Source organism: Salvia miltiorrhiza, chromosome 5 (assembly GCF_028751815.1).
Source record: "Salvia miltiorrhiza cultivar Shanhuang (shh) chromosome 5, IMPLAD_Smil_shh, whole genome shotgun sequence".
NCBI classification, from domain to species: Eukaryota; Viridiplantae; Streptophyta; class Magnoliopsida; order Lamiales; family Lamiaceae; genus Salvia; species Salvia miltiorrhiza.
The window spans coordinates 2979645-2995791 of NC_080391.1; the positions used below are offsets into that span (position 1 = coordinate 2979645).

Consider the following 16147-nt stretch of genomic DNA (forward strand, 5'->3'; position numbering starts at 1 on the left):
TCATTTCCTTTGAGGTAGGCTAGTTCAAGCAATAAAATTAAGATATTAAATTGTCTATTAACAATATGTGAATTGTATTTTCATTTATTTGATTATTTAGTTTAGTTTATATTAGTTTGGTTGCTTGATTTGTGATTTGATTGGTTATATAATCTAGTTTCTATTCCCTCCGTCCCAACTATAACGAGACTCTTTTTTTGACACGAGAATCAAGAAAAATATATTTTGTGTGCAAATAAAAAATAAAATTGTGAATAAAGAGTAAAACTTTCGCCAAATAAGGAAATGTCTCAAGATAAGTGTGACACTCAAAATAAAAAGAGTATCAATATTAATTTGATTATTTAATTATTAATTATTAATTATTAATAACTGATCACTCTATTGTAATATATATTTAGTTTTATGATATGGCACGTATCTTGTGTATTTAAAATCAATACTAATAGAAAAAGAGCCTAAGACATGAATGCTTATTTTATCCTTGTTATATATTTATTATTATATTTATAAAATATAAATCTATTTTGATATACATTTATTTGTCACCCAAATCTATAAAGAATATTTTATATCTATAGCTATTGATAAGGCTTATAAATTAATATATCCATCCAATAAATTATCTAATAAAAATAATGAACTACTAGTATATTTTTTTAAATAATAGATTATCAATTAAAATAACATTAATTACACGTAACAACGTACGTTCTTTTTGCTAGTAAAAATAAAATACCACTAAATTACAAGACAAAATTATTTTAAAAATACACACACATACACATACACATACACACAAATGCATGTGAAATACATCATACCACATGCATGCAGCATCCATCAACCATGCCCCACATTCATACCCCATTCTTCCTCACCATACAAAAGGGGAGAGAGAATGGAGAGAGAGAGGTTGTGTTCACTTTATTTGAATTACTAATATTTTGCCCCAAGAGAGGAAGCTACAGGTTTAACAGCTACAAGCTCTATTTGTCTAAAAATGGGCCTGCCAGTCTGCTTCCAATAAAGGTATCCCTTCTGCCTTCTATTTACTATCTTCAATCTTTTCACTGTTTTGTGTTTCTTTAATACTTCCATGTTTGTACACTTTTTTTTTTCACCCAATTTCCATTAAATGTCAATACCCTTTGGTAACAACAACTGCCAAATAAAATCATTGTATGGCATCTCACTTGCTTGCATTCAACGTGTTTGATAATATGAGTCACCCAGCTTTTCAATTTCAGACTAAAGAAAAATCTGGGCTTTCCGAAACGAATTGAACCCCTTTTGCCTCTCCAACTAATCGTTTCTCAAGAATTTGGTCAAGTGTGATGAAAATTATTGGCGTATTTTGCAATTGGAATTAGTTTATCCTTTTTTTTTGTTTTTTTGTTTTTGGCCATTTTCTGATTTCCCTCTCTTTCTTTTTTCTGTGGGTTGGTTTTGTGACTTTATCTCCCCTCTCTCTTATCTCACTGTATATAGTACTCTCTCTCTCCACATTTCACTTTCTATGAATTTCTCGAGATTGGGGTCTTAGATAAAAACCAGGGGACCTCTGTTCCAATAAACAACACTACCTCAACACCAGTCCTTCTCCTGCCCTGCTCTCCTCTATATCTCTCCCCCCCTCTCTCTCATTGAGGTGAGGAAAGAGAAAGATAATACTCTCTCCACTTCACAAAAAAGGAGAAACCAACGACACAAAAACTACAATCTTGATGAGTGAGAGAGTAGGCTCTCTGTGTGAAGAGAGCCTGCCTGTTCATGCAACCATCTAAACCGCCATTATTCTTCTTCCAACAAACAAAAGATTCAGTCTTTCTGTGGGGGGTGTTGAATGGCGCTTTCTATGCACAGGGATAGTAACAGCAGCGGTAGTAGCAAGCAGCAGCAGCAAATGGATGCGAGTAAGTATGTGAGGTACACGCCGGAGCAAGTTGATGCCCTCGAGAGGGTCTATGCTGAATGCCCGAAGCCTAGCTCTTTGAGGAGGCAGCAGCTCATTAGGGAGTGCCCCATTCTTTCTAACATTGAACCTAAACAAATCAAAGTCTGGTTCCAGAACCGCAGGTACACATGTTTCTGAAGGCTGTTGGGACTTTATGAGTTTGAAGTTTTTAAGGATTTGGAAAGTTCTGTGGGTTTTCATCATTGGGGTGCTTCTTGAATGATGTGGTTATTGTTTGTTTATCCTCTTCAATTTGGATTTAGTGTTTTGGGAAAGAAACTGGTGAATGAGAGTTGCTATCTGTTTCTGATATATGTTTTTTGTACATGTTTTCTTCTTCTCTTAAGCAAGAAAACATTTTTCCTTTTTCTACTCTTATGGTTGTTCTCAGTTTTTTGTATTTAGAATAGAGGGTAGGAATCCGGAGCTGCTCCGAACCTAAATGTTTGCTCAGTTATTCTCCCCAAAAAATGCCGGTTTTTTAATTTAGTTTTGGACGTCTAAATGGGAAGGAAAACAAAATAACTTAGTATTCTGTACATGGTTCATTAGGAAAAAATGAGGGCTCGTACTAGTCTTTGCACTAATTGAATTCGGAGGTGAAATTCGATTTCTTGCTCGCCTAAGAACTTTTACACGGCGGAGAAATCTCTGATTTTTCATGGAATCGGTGTCTGAAATTTGTGCCATTTGTTGAGATCTTAGTGCTCAGTCAATATGTTTCAGATGCCCCTTCATCATTTTTAGAGTCCTGTCCCTTTCCTTGTAGATCTTAATTTTAATGTGTATACAATAAATGTCCATCAGATCTTTCACCGGGGTTGAACACAACTGAGTTTTCTAGTTGGTAGTCATCATTAAGAAGTTTACTTTTCAGGTTTTTGCTTTAATTGTTTTTCTACGACTTTCCAACATTAACTGTTTTAGGTTTTCGAGGGCACTTGTTGTAAGATGTAATTAGTGTTGTGAACCTGTAAATGTTCGTTCTTTTTTGAATTTTCTGTAGATGGAGTACAGAGTTGTTTTGTTTTGGTCCTGTCTGACTGCTCTGTCCATTATTTATGATACATTTATGAATAAACTCTACCAATTAGATTATTTGTACTTTTTCTTTTTGTTATTCATCAGCCTCTCTCTTATGTGTGGGATTTTGAAAGATCCTGTTTGCAATGCATTAACACAATGAACAACTGCTTTGTTTTATGTTTTGTAGATGCAGGGAGAAACAGAGGAAAGAAGCATCTCGTCTCCAGACTGTTAATAGGAAGCTGACTGCCATGAACAAGCTGCTGATGGAAGAGAATGACCGCCTTCAGAAGCAGGTCTCGCATCTGGTTTATGAAAATGGTTACATGCGTCAGCAGTTGCACACTGTAAGTTTGTAATATTTTGTTTGGCTTATGTTACATTTGAATAATATAATCTTAAGCAGCTGGCTTTGTGTCTTGTCATTATGTTACTTAGAACTGATCTTACTTGTGTTCTAGCAGGTCAGTTCGACCACCGATACTAGCTGTGACTCGGTGGTTATGAGTGGTCAGCAACAACAGCAAAACCCAACTCCTCAGCATCCTCAGAGGGATACTAATACCCCAGCTGGGTAATTAAACTTAATGCTGTCTTAGTAATTTGAATGTTTTAGGTTTCATATGTTTTGGTGGCCCGATAAGTTTTAACAGATTTGGCTTCTTTATTTTGTTAATGTGTTTTCGAATTTTGTCGTCTCAGTCTTCTCGCAATTGCTGAGGAGACCCTGGCAGAGTTCCTTGGTAAGGCTACCGGAACTGCTGTCGACTGGGTACAGATGATTGGGATGAAGGTAAATGATTCTTAATGCCTAGGTTCATCTTCTATATTTTGGCTGTAGGTTGTAACCTGTCTTATTTGATGTGTGCAGCCTGGTCCGGATTCTATTGGCATCGTCGCTGTTTCCCGCAATTGTAGTGGGGTAGCAGCACGAGCCTGTGGCCTCGTGAGTCTTGAACCCACGAAGGTATTATCAAACTTTTCTCACTTTGTCCACCATCTGCGGCAAGGTTTTTCCCCATTCAAAATTCTACTTTGACTAACTTGCCTTCACAGGTCGCTGAAATTCTCAAAGATCGTCTCTCTTGGTTCCGTGACTGCCGTTGCCTTGATGTAGCAAGTGCAATTCCCACAGGAAACGGAGGGACTATAGAGCTTGTATATATGCAGGTACAATTGTTGTGATGGAATTCTGTAAACTGTTCTATGCAGCTTTGGACTTGGGCAGTTTATATAACTTAACAGCTCTGAAAAAGGTCTGAGAAAGCCACTCTCTTCCTTAGGTATATGCACCAACAACATTGGCATCTGCTCGTGATTTTTGGACGCTAAGATATATTACTAGCTTGGAAGATGGCAGTCTAGTGGTAACTAATCCTAGCACTTATCTATTTTCTGTACTTTCGGATTGATTTTCTCATCAAACCAGGACAAGTAGTAAGTGAGAGGTGTCTCCTTTATTGCCAGCAGCAGGTGTCTCCTTTATTGACAGAATATTCCTTTTTGGCAGATTTGTGAGAGGTCATTAACATCAACCACTGGTGGTCCAGCTGGGCCTCCTGCTACTTGCTTTGTCAGAGCTGAAATGCTTCCAAGTGGGTACCTGATCCGACCATGTGAGGGTGGTGGATCAATTATCCACATTGTCGATCACATTGACTTTGATGTAAGAACTCATCCAACAATGTTTAGTGGTCTTTCAACCAGCTCTTCCAATGCATTTCAACTTGTTACATGTTTGTTGGTCATCATTCAACTGGTCCCATGTGTCATGGGCCTTATTCTGTAACAGGCTTGCAGTGTTCCGGAAGTTTTGAGGCCTCTTTACGAATCTTCCAAAATTCTGGCACAGAAGATGACTATGGCTGTGAGTGTTATCTGCCTCGCATTGTTTTGCCTTTGCAGGTGCACGTCTTCTATTACATAGCTAATTAACCGCCTTGTATGTTAGGCTTTGCGTCACATAAGACAAATAGCTCAAGAAACCAACGGAGAAGTCCAGTACTCAGGAGGTCGCCAACCTGCTGTTCTCAGGGCATTAAGTCAAAGGTTATGCAGGTGAGTGAAAATTTCCGCTATTATCTTATATATATCTGCCTTACCTTGCACTGACAGCTATTAATGCATTTGCATGGTCTCGTGTCATTTTCATACAATCACTCTTCTGATGCTGCATGCTTTTGGTGATTGACCTTTAGGGGATTCAATGATGCTGTCAATGGATTTGTTGATGATGGTTGGTCGATAATGAGCAGCGATGGAGCGGAAGATGTAACCATTGCTATCAACTCGTCTCCAAGCAAATTTCTTGGTTCTCAATATAACAATTTGTCATTGCTCCCAACGTTTGGGGGAGTCCTCTGCGCACGGGCATCAATGCTTCTCCAGGTTAGTTTCTTCGTTACTATACTGATGATGAAATGATGTAATCACCACCAACATTTCGTTCCCATTGTCATCGTGACCTCTTTTCTACATTATAGCTTACTATTACACTCTGGATAGATAGTTTCAATAGCATCTCTAAATTATATTCTTTGCAGAATGTGCCCCCTGCTTTGCTTGTTCGCTTCCTGAGGGAGCATCGTTCAGAGTGGGCTGATTATGGCGTTGATGTGTACTCCGCTGCTTCTCTTAAAGCTAGTCCTTATGCAGTTCCTTGTTCTAAGCCTGGTGGGTTTCCTAGTAGTCAAGTCATTTTACCTCTGGCACAAACAGTGGAACATGAAGAGGTACCCTTTATTTGCTGATTGATTCCCTTGTTGGTCTAATTTATTTCTTGATGAGAATTCATGAAATTATTGGTTTCAAATTGTAGTTTCTGGAGGTGGTTCGTTTGGAGGGTCATGCATTCTCCCCAGAAGACATAGCTTTGTCGAGAGACATGTACTTGCTGCAGGTCTGAAAATCGCAAAACAGATTCATAGACATCATTTAGAGAGAGGTGCTTACTGTGGTGTTCATTCATCTCTTCAATGTAAACGTTTCGTTGATGCAGTTATGCAGCGGGATTGATGAGACGACTACTGGTGCTTGCGCTCAGCTTGTTTTTGCGCCAATTGATGAATCATTTGGTGATGATGCTCCTTTGCTGCCATCTGGTTTCCGCGTCATTCCATTGGAACCTAAATCAGTTGGGTGCTATTCCGTGATAGCTTCTCTCTGTCGATTGGCATTCTAATGTTTGGTTAAATTCTACAAACTCGTTATACTTATTTATTATCCTGTCATCTTTATGATACAGGATGGTCCTGCAGCAACTCGAACACTGGACTTGGCTTCAGCCCTCGACGTAGGACATGGTGGGGCTCGCTCAGCTGGTGAAGCTGATACGAGCAGTCAGAACCTTAGGTCCGTTCTAACCATTGCGTTCCAGTTCACTTTTGAGAATCACTATCAAGAAAACGTTGCTGCTATGGCCCGTCAGTATGTACGAAGCATTGTGGCCTCAGTTCAAAGAGTGGCCATGGCCATTGCCCCGTCTCAACTCAGCTCGCATATGGTACCAAAGCCTCTTCCAGGTTCACCAGAGGCCGTGACGTTGGCACAATGGATATGCAGGAGCTATAGGTATCTTTTAATCTCTTCATTAACATATACTTATCTCTGGATAGTTAGTAGTGCCACGAGGAACGAGCTCTTTTGTTCAAACTTGCTACGTGTAGTATAATCTTCGTATTTGATAATCTTTCTTCCTTATTTCTCAGTGTGCACACCGGTGGGGAACTCCTTCAGGCGGACTCACCAGCAGGCGATGCCGTTCTTAAACAACTTTGGCACCACAGCGATGCAATCATGTGCTGCACTGTTAAGATGAATGTTAGTTTTTCTTCCTTTCATATATATTTAGAACTTTGTATTCATCTCTATTTTGTTATAAAAAAATCCGACTACCAATATTTGCAGGCGTCCGCAGTTTTCACATTCGCAAACCAGGCAGGGCTCGACATGCTGGAGACGACCCTGGTCGCCCTTCAGGACATAATGCTGGAGAAGATTCTAGACGAAGCCGGTCGAAAAATTCTCCTCTCGGAGTTCTCCAAGATCATGCAGCAGGTAAAGCTAGTGCCCAATGACTGGTTTATTCGTTCTGTAACAGCTCGATTTACTTATCATCGTCGTCGTTCTTCTTTAGGGTTTCGCCTATCTGCCAGCCGGAGTTTGCGTCTCGAGCATGGGCAGGCCCGTCTCGTACGAGCAAGCTGTCGCGTGGAAGGTCCTCGACGATGAAGATGCCAATCACTGCCTAGCTTTCATGTTCATGAACTGGTCTTTTGTGTAAAGGAATAGAGTCAACTCAACCTAAGATATTGACATTGCACTAGTTGCACCAGCTGCTAAGTTATTTGTACCTTTTGATTTTGCCTCAACTTCTTCATGACATAATGTTGAGAGGGATTATGAACTCATGAGATGCCTACTATTATGTTCTATGAAGCAAGGTACTTGTTTATCTTTCTAAATCTTTTTTTTTATTAGTAAAAAGCAGTTTCTAACATGCTAGAATTTATTTATAGATGTAGTTGTATTTGGTTTTGGTATGAATGAAACTTATCTAATTTGATCAGTGCAAAATGGCATTTATGGTGTTCGATTTTGTGTTTTCATGATCTCTAAAATTTTATATTGCCCATCGCATCAAGACACAAAATCAGCAGAATTCTTTTAGTATTATTATTTGTGTTTAGTTGCTTGTGATTGAATTGTTTGAGATTATCTGAAATTAAAATTAGCTCGGAATTAATTTGTCATAAAGTATGGATCAAGACTAATTAATTTTTAGTGATATTGTCTCAAGATTAAATATTATTTCCTCCGGCTACTAAAATGAGTTTTTTTATATCATTACATCATACCTTTTCTTTTAAACTCCTTCAGGTATTCTAATGGAGGGTGACACGGGTTTTAAGAAATTTAGTAAGTGAAGAAATTGGCTCTCAAATTAGGAAAAGTACAAAAATTAATTAAATTATTAAGTGAAGAAAAAGACCCATAAATTAGTACTACTAAAAATAGATTATGATAAATGTTTTGTGGGACAGATCAAAATGTCAAATTAGGATATGTATTTAGTTATAGAGGTAGTTTTATTTTATTTTTTTAATTAATAATATACTTTTATTTTATTTTATTTATATTAATACTATCTCTATAAATTATGCCTTTATTTTATTTACACTAATTTTATTAAAATTCATGTCCACTTTCAATCGGAATTTTTTTAATATTTTTTTTGGTAGACGGAAGGAAGGATTAAGAAAATTCCTATAAATTGTATGTAGAGAATATTGTATTATTATTAATAGAAAAAATTAGAAGGATGTGACGCAAAATCTAGAGAATGATATCGGTGGGTACTACTACTATTAAGTGATGATTTGGTTGGTTGAAAATTGAAATTGAAATTGGAAAAAAGGCATATGAGTTTTGAAAGCAACAGGTGCAGTGAAAAAGGAATGGGGGTCAAGGTCAAATGCATGGACCCACATAAGTAAACATTGTCTCGTGAAGTCACCTCCACAGTGTGTGTGTGTGTGTGTGTGTGAACCACCCAACAGAATATCTTCAGATTGGTCCCCCACCCCCCACCCCCACGCCACCCCAACCCACTAATATAAGTACATCAATTTTAACCGAGTTTGAGATGTCTATAAAGTATAAACTCATAAATTTTAAACAAGTTTAAATATGAAAAATGCTTAATGAATAAGTTTAAACGGTGGAGTTTGAACTCTAGACTTTACTATTTACAGATAAAAATTTGCACCGATTAATATTCTCTTGCGGTCATTGTCAGTGCTACTTATGTTATGTGGCCTTATCAGTGAACCATTAAATTTTCGTAAAACTGTTATGCACTGTACTCATATTTAAATCTTATATATACATTTAAATCTTATATATGCGTAATTGATTTCACAATTGAGGGCAATTTCGTAGTTAAAATAAAATAGAAAATTTATTTGTAAACTATATATATATATATATATATATTTTATTTTTCTTTTCTTTATTTTCTTATTTTTTGTTTTATTTATTTCTAAATTTACGAAATTCTACTAATTATAAAATATTTAATAAGCATATCAAATTAAAGATCATGACAAGAGCTTTAATATGATAAGTATATTTTAAGTAAATAATTGATTTAAAATATAAAATTTACATTTATTTAAAGATTAAAATATTAAAAAAAATCTCTTTACTCTCTCTTCTTTTTTTAATACATCTATTTTTTAAAATTATTTTTATTGTTCTTTTAACTTATTTTACCTTTTCAAAATACCAATTTTATTATTATGAATTTTTCTTTGTTTTTTCAATATTCAATTGAAACTATTAAATTAAAGTAATTTTTATTATATTAATAAATATAAAATTATTTCATATGCATTAGATCGAGTGCAAATACTACTCATTTCGTCTCATTAATTTTGAGCACGAAAATTAAGAAATGTGTAAAAAGTAAATAAGGTGGGTTGATGAAAATTATTTAAATATTAAGTATAAAGAGAGAATATATTATCAAAAAAGAAATGAGACGTTTGTAATAAAGCTTCTCATTATAAAAAGTGAGACATTTGTAATGAAACATAGATAATAGTTTTTTTTAATTAACGAGGAACGTACTAGTGAAGAGTATCAAGCAATCACAAGTGAAAATCTTTTGCTCTTAAAAAAAAAAAATGAAATCATTTGATTGTATAGTTAGACAAATTTTGTAGGCATAAATTCCTAAAAAGCCCACAGGCTTTGTCTGATTTGTTAATTAACAAATCTAGCCTCTAACATTGCTCTCAAAAAAAAAAAAAAAAAAAAAATCTAGCCTCTAACGTCCATCAACGTCTTTTCAAATCTCAATCTCAATTAATTCCACCATTTATGTGCACGTTAATGGATTCCTATTAAAGTTTATCAGATTTAGCATCCAATATTTCCAATATTTCACTAATATTTTGCTAGTATTTTTTCAAATTAAAATTTATTGTAATGAATTATAATTTTAAAAATGATGTTTAAAAAAATTATAATTAATAAAATTGAAATCAAATACTTCCTCCGTCCCATGAAGCATGACCTAATTCTTTTCGGTACGAGAATTGAGAAATTGATATTTTGTGTGTTAAGTGTGGTAGGTGAAAAAGTGAAAATGTGAATAAATGGTAATTTTTTTACTATTTTTAGAAACAGGTCAAGCTTCGTAGGACAAACCAAAAAGGAAACTGGGTCATGCTTCATGGGACGGAGGGAGTACCATAAAAAAATGATTACATTTCCATAATCTATGATATATTAAAATGCCAACTTTCTATTTGAAATCAATTTTAAAATTAAGCCGCAATTTTGTAATTCTAATAAAATTGAAGGTTTATGTAAACTATATTTTTTCTTTTTATTTCTTTTTCTTTATCGTCTTATTTTTTTTTTTTTTTTTTCTAAAACTGTGAAATTTAATTAATTATAAAATATTTAATATCCATATCAAATTAAAGATCACGATAAGAGCTTTAATTTGATATATTTATTTATAAATTAAAATAAAAAAATTCTCTCTCGTCTCTTGTCTTTTTTTGAATAAATGTATTGAACGTTATTAAAAAAATAATTATATTATTAAAAAATATTTCCAGTAGACTAGTTAAACTAAAACATCAAAAACTGAAATTAAAGAAAGACACGAAAAAATATTCAAAATATTGAAAGTTGCAGATAACCAAACACCAAAAAGTGAGAAATTGGATCTCAAGTGTCATTTCCTACTATTTCAACTTAAACTTGCAACCAATTTCCAATAAAAATATGAACATGATGAGTTTGAATTTCAAAATTCTTTTCAAGCCGTGTGATATAGATTTTGTGAGGGTGGGCATGTAATAAGATTATAAGAGTAATGAAATCCTCGGAGAATAATTATGATAATTTTTATTTATTAAAAGAATAAATATTGTTATCGTTACCTCATTATAAACTATGGAAAGCAATATTCGTTACTAATCTAATGCATTTCAAGAAATTGAAAATTTTCAGTTCTTATAAAATTTGAACTCATATGATACATTTATTGTATAACTTTAATAGTATGACTAAGAATGATTCTCATTCTCGTAATAATTAAGGATTTTTGTTTCAACAATTTCCTATGTACATACTAATATAGAGCTGGATTCTATTGAGAATTGTATTTTACATGAAAAATAAGAATAATTAACAAAGTAATAAATTATATGAATAAATTAATATAATAACTGATGAAGAGACGTATCTATTTAATATATTAAAAATATTCGTGATTGTTTAAAATATTTGTTCATAATTTTTTTTTATCAAAATGAAATGAATTATTCGTGATTGTTTAAACGTATATATCTATTAATATATACGTCCCATAAAAATATGCATAATTTTCTTTTTTTTCGTTCGTCCCATAAAAACATGCACAGTTCATTTATAAAAATAATCATCTCACTAAAACATCACAATCAATGTGGAACCATTTCTCCACTTACACTATATTTTACAAAAAAAATTTAAAATTCGTGTCGTTCGAAACTATGCATATTTTTTTATGGGACGGAATGAGTATATATATATATATATATATATATATGCATGAGATGAGATGATGAGCATCACATTCATATTGATATTCATGTGATGGGCATTGATAGGAAGGGTGTGTTTGGCATGGTTTGCCAACTTAACTCATTCTTGGACTTAATTGGCGGACTTTTCCTTTTGCTGCATTTGAAAATCGAGCCACTTTTAAAGCTTGCTGCCAATGCCCCATCTCTCTCTCTCTCTCTAAATAAATGGAAAACAAATTTACTTGCAAACATTTAATGCAATAGATATATCAAATCATCAAATAAAAGTAGCATGAAGTGTCACTCTAACGGCCTAATACCATAACGCACGAGAGTCACTAATTTCGCTGCTTATATTAGATTCAACTATGATATATTATATTATTATTAAAAAAAGTGAAATTTATATTTTACAGTCTAATAAAGTGGAGTATCAACTATCCCTTTTTTTCGAGTAAGTATGAATTATTTTAACAATGTTATATTCGTTTGCATCTTGGGAATTTTTTTTATAGGGATTCACCTCATTAATGAAATACTCCATTAGTCCCATTACAAATATCTTATTCCTTCTGTATAGCTGAGACGGAAGGAGTATTACTACTACTTTTGAGCATGTAAATTAAGAAATGTGTAAAAAATAAATAAAGTGAATTTATGAAAATTATTTAAATATTAGGTACAAAGAGATAATATATTGCCAATAAATAAATGAGACATTTGTAATGAAACATCTCATTATGGAAAGTGAGACATTTACATTGGGACGGAGGAAGTATACTTTAGCAATGGCGCTTTATTATTTACTCTATCCATTCACACAGAAGAGTCATTTAAGGATAAAAATGAATTTTAATATAATCGTTAAAGTTGATGTAAGTAGAACAAACGTACAATTTATAAGAGAAATATTAGTTAAAAAAATTGAATAAAGGTACGTTATTAGTTAAAAATTAAATAAAAGCACAATTTACAGTTAAATATATGAGAGAAAATATAATGTGATGGTTTAAAAAATGAAATGAGACTCTTTTTCATTAAAAAAATATATGAAAGTATGATTTTTGCTCATATATATATATATATATATATATATGTATATTATGGGAATCATAGTTACTACTTTTGATACGTATTGAATAAATCAGCATTTCATCCATACCTTACAGATAAACTAAACTTGAAAAATTAAATATATTCTCTCTGTCCACAAAATATTTTTTTAATTCTTCATTTTCATCCATAATCAGAAATAACCCCATCAACTTTCACACTTACAATTCCACATATCATCACTATTTTGGAAATAACACATTAACTATCATCACTAATCTCAAAATATTTTTTTAATTCTTCATTTTCATCCATAATCAGAAATAACCCCATCAACTTTCACACTTACAATTCCACATATCATCACTATTTTGGAAATAACACATTAACTATCATCACTAATCTGATTCGTGAGATTTTTTTTTTCTACTCATCAAATACACAATTTACTTTTTCTAAAACTCATATCCACTCCCTTAAGAAGATATTTCGTAGACGAAGAGAGTGTGTAATAAGCTCAAAATTCGAATACGTGACATTCAACTTCAAGAATACTCACTCCACCACTAAATCATCTTTATTGAATTCAGTACAAACCTATATAATTTTTGTTTTTATTTTTTAAAATTATCAACAATAGAAAATATCTACAATAGCCGACAAGAAAATGTAAGCATTTTTAAGGCGTGAGTTAATACCAAAGAGAAAAAAAGAAAATGGGGGGTTTGGTTTTGTCCACATCACAAAAATTTCTGAGTCTTTTTTGAAATTTTTGTTCAGACGAGCGTGCACTTGAATCCTCTTTTCATGGTACGGTTGCTTAGAATATGCAATAAGCATTTATGGATAATTGCCTAAACCCCCCCATATTTTCCACAAATTACAAAAACCTCTCTCTCTCTCTCTCTCATGAATGAATTGGCACTGTTGAAGATCCTTGTTGACCAACTATTGATGCAATTATTTATTTTTCTGTGGTTTCTTGTGGGAGCAAACTCTGAAATAAATTTTTGGGTTGAAATTTTGGCTACTTTGCTTTTCTTCATGCCCATATGTTGCAGAAATACAATCATTATTTACTTTACCCATTAACCACTTTTTCAATTTGTTTTACTCTTTTTGGTAGAGATTAAAATATTGGTTTGTGAAACAAACATGGTAGTACTGATATTATTATCTTATTTGAGCAAGACTTCACAGCAAAACAAAACACAATGAGTCCAACAAATCATTATTAATTTTCAAGACTATGGTTTGTACTTGACTCTCACCTTAAGATTTAGGTAACTAAATATTTGTCTCATTTTGCACATTTTCATACACTGTCATCATTTTCAATAGTTTGCATTAATGAAAATTGATAAGTATCATGAGTGAAAAGATTTAGGTCAACCACTCCCATTTAGGTGAATATTATGTCACATTAAAATGGCATAATTGGGCTTTGTGAAAATCCAGATATTGAAGCCCATTTATGCTACTTACGGATCTATGATTTCGGCCCAAATTCAGGCCCGCTAACTTCATCCCAAATTAGGGCCATTTTTGGAGATTAGTTTCCAAAACGGAGGAGAAAAAGAAGTAGTGAAAATGGCGGATTCAGAAAACGAGTCGATAGAATCGGCATCCAGCGAAATTTCGAGGGAATTTAGAACCCTAATTGATTCGCAAGATTTAGATTCGATCAAACAATCACAAAATCTCATGTATGTATGTATATGTATATTAATGTCAATTGGTTTTTTCGGCCATAAATTTGCAGGAAATTAGCAATTCTAAGAGTTGAATACGCAGATTGGGGAGATTGCAAGACAGCAATGCAGTGTTGTCCCACTTCAACGAGTATTCGGAGAATTGCTTCACGGAAGTGCATGCTGATTTTGTGAAGAATACGCGCCTCTTGCGATCCATGAAATCGGACCTAGATTATGTCTTTCAGAAGCTAAGGTATGTCAAATTCTCCGTTTTCGAGTCTTAACTTTCAATTACCCCCAATTTATTACGCTGAGAATGATGGTTTATAGGTTGATTCATTGTTTCCTTCTTTCGTTACATAGTTATTTACAGAAGTTATGTAGATATTCATTGTGTTCCTTGTTTTTTGGATGAGTAAAGCTGTTTTAAGAAATAAAGAAGAGTTTTTTATAGGTGTTGAACGAAATTTATGCTTGATGATGATGATACTAGAGCCTATGGAAGGTGTAGATATGTTTGATGATGAATATTAACGGCAGATTGAACCTTATCCTCTTCAGCTGCAAAAGTTTGATGAAAGTCAGCTCCCTGTAAGAAGCCTTCCACGATTTTCTTTGAGTTGTTTTTGTTCACAAACACAAAACTTGAATAGTAGGATCAAATTGTGATAGGCCAGACCAGCTTTACATTCTTCGAAGTATATTGAAGTCTTGGCTTAGAAATCTATCTAGAGATATTTTCTGATGATTATAGAAGCTTCCTTAGCAATATGGATTTGATTCATGGTATGATAGAACTCTGTGTTTGTTGTCAAAAGTTGCAGAGAAGTTGAGTTGCATCCTTTGTTTGTCAAAACTTTGGTTACCATATCACTGTGATTTCCCTTAAGCAAGCAGAGGATCTTGTATGGTGTGTTAGGCAAAGCGCAATTTATGTGAAAAGACGAACAACAGGAGCGAAACATCTTTGGTTTACACGTATACACCGTATTTAGGAGCTGCATAATAGTCTTCTTCAATAACACCTACCAAGTGAGCTAAAATAGTGTATACTAGAAAGACTGGAACACGTTATGTGGTGAACTTCATATAACTTAAAATCAGAGCATACGATTTCTAGGTTTTAGTTGAAAGAGCACCATCCTCCTCATAGTTAAGAGTTGGTTAGGCTTTTGCGCAAAGGAAATTGCCAAAATTATATGCCCCTTATTATTGTTATACGTTTTCATCGCGTGGAAGGGCTAGTTTGCCACGCTTTTCTGAAAGCTAATGCACATTTATTCTTATTCAATTTGTAGGAGCCTGAAGAACAAGATTGCGGCAAGCTATCCGGATGCTTTTCCTGATAACTCAGCAATTGAAGCTCTTGATCAAAGACCGGATCTCGAGTTGCCTAGGGATAGCTAGAAATGCTTTTCCCCCCTCCCCTTTTCTTCTATTCCAAAATTCACTGCACACAGCTTCTCTTAGTATTCATTGTTTCTTCAACTCATGCCACTCTGTGTAAATTGTGCTGTGGTATAACTGTTTCTTCAGAAGTACTATAATTGTGTGAAAGGGTGAATTAATTACTGCTAGCAATCTTGAAAAGTTACCATTACATGCTCTGATTTTTCAATTTACTTTTAAAAATCCATATAAATGGTGAAATTTAGAGATTTTTTAGATATATGAAATTACGAATAGCCCAGTAGTTAGGTTTTGGGCCCATTATAGGGATTGGGCCTTTAGTGTTTGTGTTTATAGCCCAACTGAAAGTCCAATTAAGTCCAGCCCCATCTAAGATCCAAGATGTTTGTTCCATGACTCTCAAGATATACTTGTGTGTGCTT

At 33.8% G+C, this 16147-nt stretch overlaps 2 protein-coding genes across 7 annotated transcripts; both read left to right on the top strand.

Annotated features, from left to right (window-relative positions):
• The first annotated feature begins 894 nt into the window (after positions 1–894).
• LOC130985114 (homeobox-leucine zipper protein ATHB-14) lies at positions 895–7446 on the top strand. 6 transcript variants are annotated; one of them, XM_057907897.1, is made up of 19 exons: positions 895–1032; positions 1867–2079; positions 3171–3330; positions 3445–3557; positions 3686–3776; positions 3855–3950; positions 4040–4153; positions 4267–4350; positions 4494–4649; positions 4776–4850; positions 4935–5041; positions 5182–5371; positions 5527–5715; positions 5802–5882; positions 5982–6116; positions 6228–6553; positions 6691–6802; positions 6890–7039; positions 7119–7446. In XM_057907897.1, exons 2-19 carry the CDS (start codon positions 1907–1909, stop codon positions 7263–7265), a joined length of 2499 nt encoding a protein of 832 aa, XP_057763880.1. In that variant the 5' UTR covers positions 895–1032; positions 1867–1906; the 3' UTR covers positions 7266–7446. The 6 variants fall into 6 exon arrangements, with proteins under 6 accessions (XP_057763880.1, XP_057763881.1, XP_057763876.1 ...); XM_057907898.1 differs by having other exon boundaries at positions 3448–3557; XM_057907893.1 differs by having other exon boundaries at positions 896–1032; positions 1492–2079.
• Positions 7447–14075: 6629 nt separating this feature from the next.
• Positions 14076–15915, top strand: LOC130985115 (kxDL motif-containing protein LO9-177). Its single transcript, XM_057907899.1, has 3 exons — positions 14076–14327; positions 14416–14568; positions 15614–15915. Exons 1-3 carry the CDS (start codon positions 14212–14214, stop codon positions 15720–15722), a joined length of 378 nt encoding a protein of 125 aa, XP_057763882.1. The 5' UTR covers positions 14076–14211; the 3' UTR covers positions 15723–15915.
• Positions 15916–16147: the final 232 nt, after the last annotated feature.